This window comes from Trypanosoma equiperdum (assembly GCF_001457755.1).
Source record: "Trypanosoma equiperdum strain OVI genome assembly, contig: ctg_1704, whole genome shotgun sequence".
NCBI classification, from domain to species: Eukaryota; Euglenozoa; class Kinetoplastea; order Trypanosomatida; family Trypanosomatidae; genus Trypanosoma; species Trypanosoma equiperdum.
In genome coordinates, this window is record NW_027123732.1 from 349 (window position 1) to 810 (window position 462).

Consider the following 462-nt stretch of genomic DNA (forward strand, 5'->3'; position numbering starts at 1 on the left):
ATCACAATATCCTTGACTATCACCTTCACAAAATTCAGCCATCATGGTCCAGTTACCATTTTCCGGCCTTCTTATTTCATCTCTACAAGGACAATTGAACCCATTATATATATTATTATTATCTCCATCCTCTTCAAGTTTTTTTTTCCTTTTGATCTCTTCAGTTATAACAATGGCTTCTCCCACACATAGACAGAAAAAGTCATTGATTAGCGTCTTCCCAACTAACTTGCCTCCATAAGACCCACAACTCGTAGCCGCATCATCAACACTGTTGAACAATAGTGATTTGTTTCCCCTCATGGCTTGCTCCAGAGTTTTATTCTCATTTCTTGCCACATCCACAGCATCGCCATACACAGCCCTCAGCATATTTTCTTCAGCAGACCGACCAGCATTCAAGGCTTTCGTCCTATTCATTTCCATTTCTTCCTTCAGCGCTTTCGCCTTCTCAAACAGTTT

At 40.5% G+C, this 462-nt stretch overlaps 1 pseudogene across 1 annotated transcript in view; it reads right to left on the minus strand.

The window, feature by feature from the left end:
- Positions 1-462, minus strand: part of TEOVI_000837800:pseudogene — a 1,068-nt pseudogene that overhangs the window by 346 nt on the left and 260 nt on the right. The window contains 2 exon segments of the mRNA in view: positions 1-459; position 462. The exon segment at positions 1-459 is cut by the window's left edge and continues 9 nt beyond it; the exon segment at position 462 is cut by the window's right edge and continues 260 nt beyond it. Coding sequence covers positions 1-459; position 462 — 460 coding nt within the window.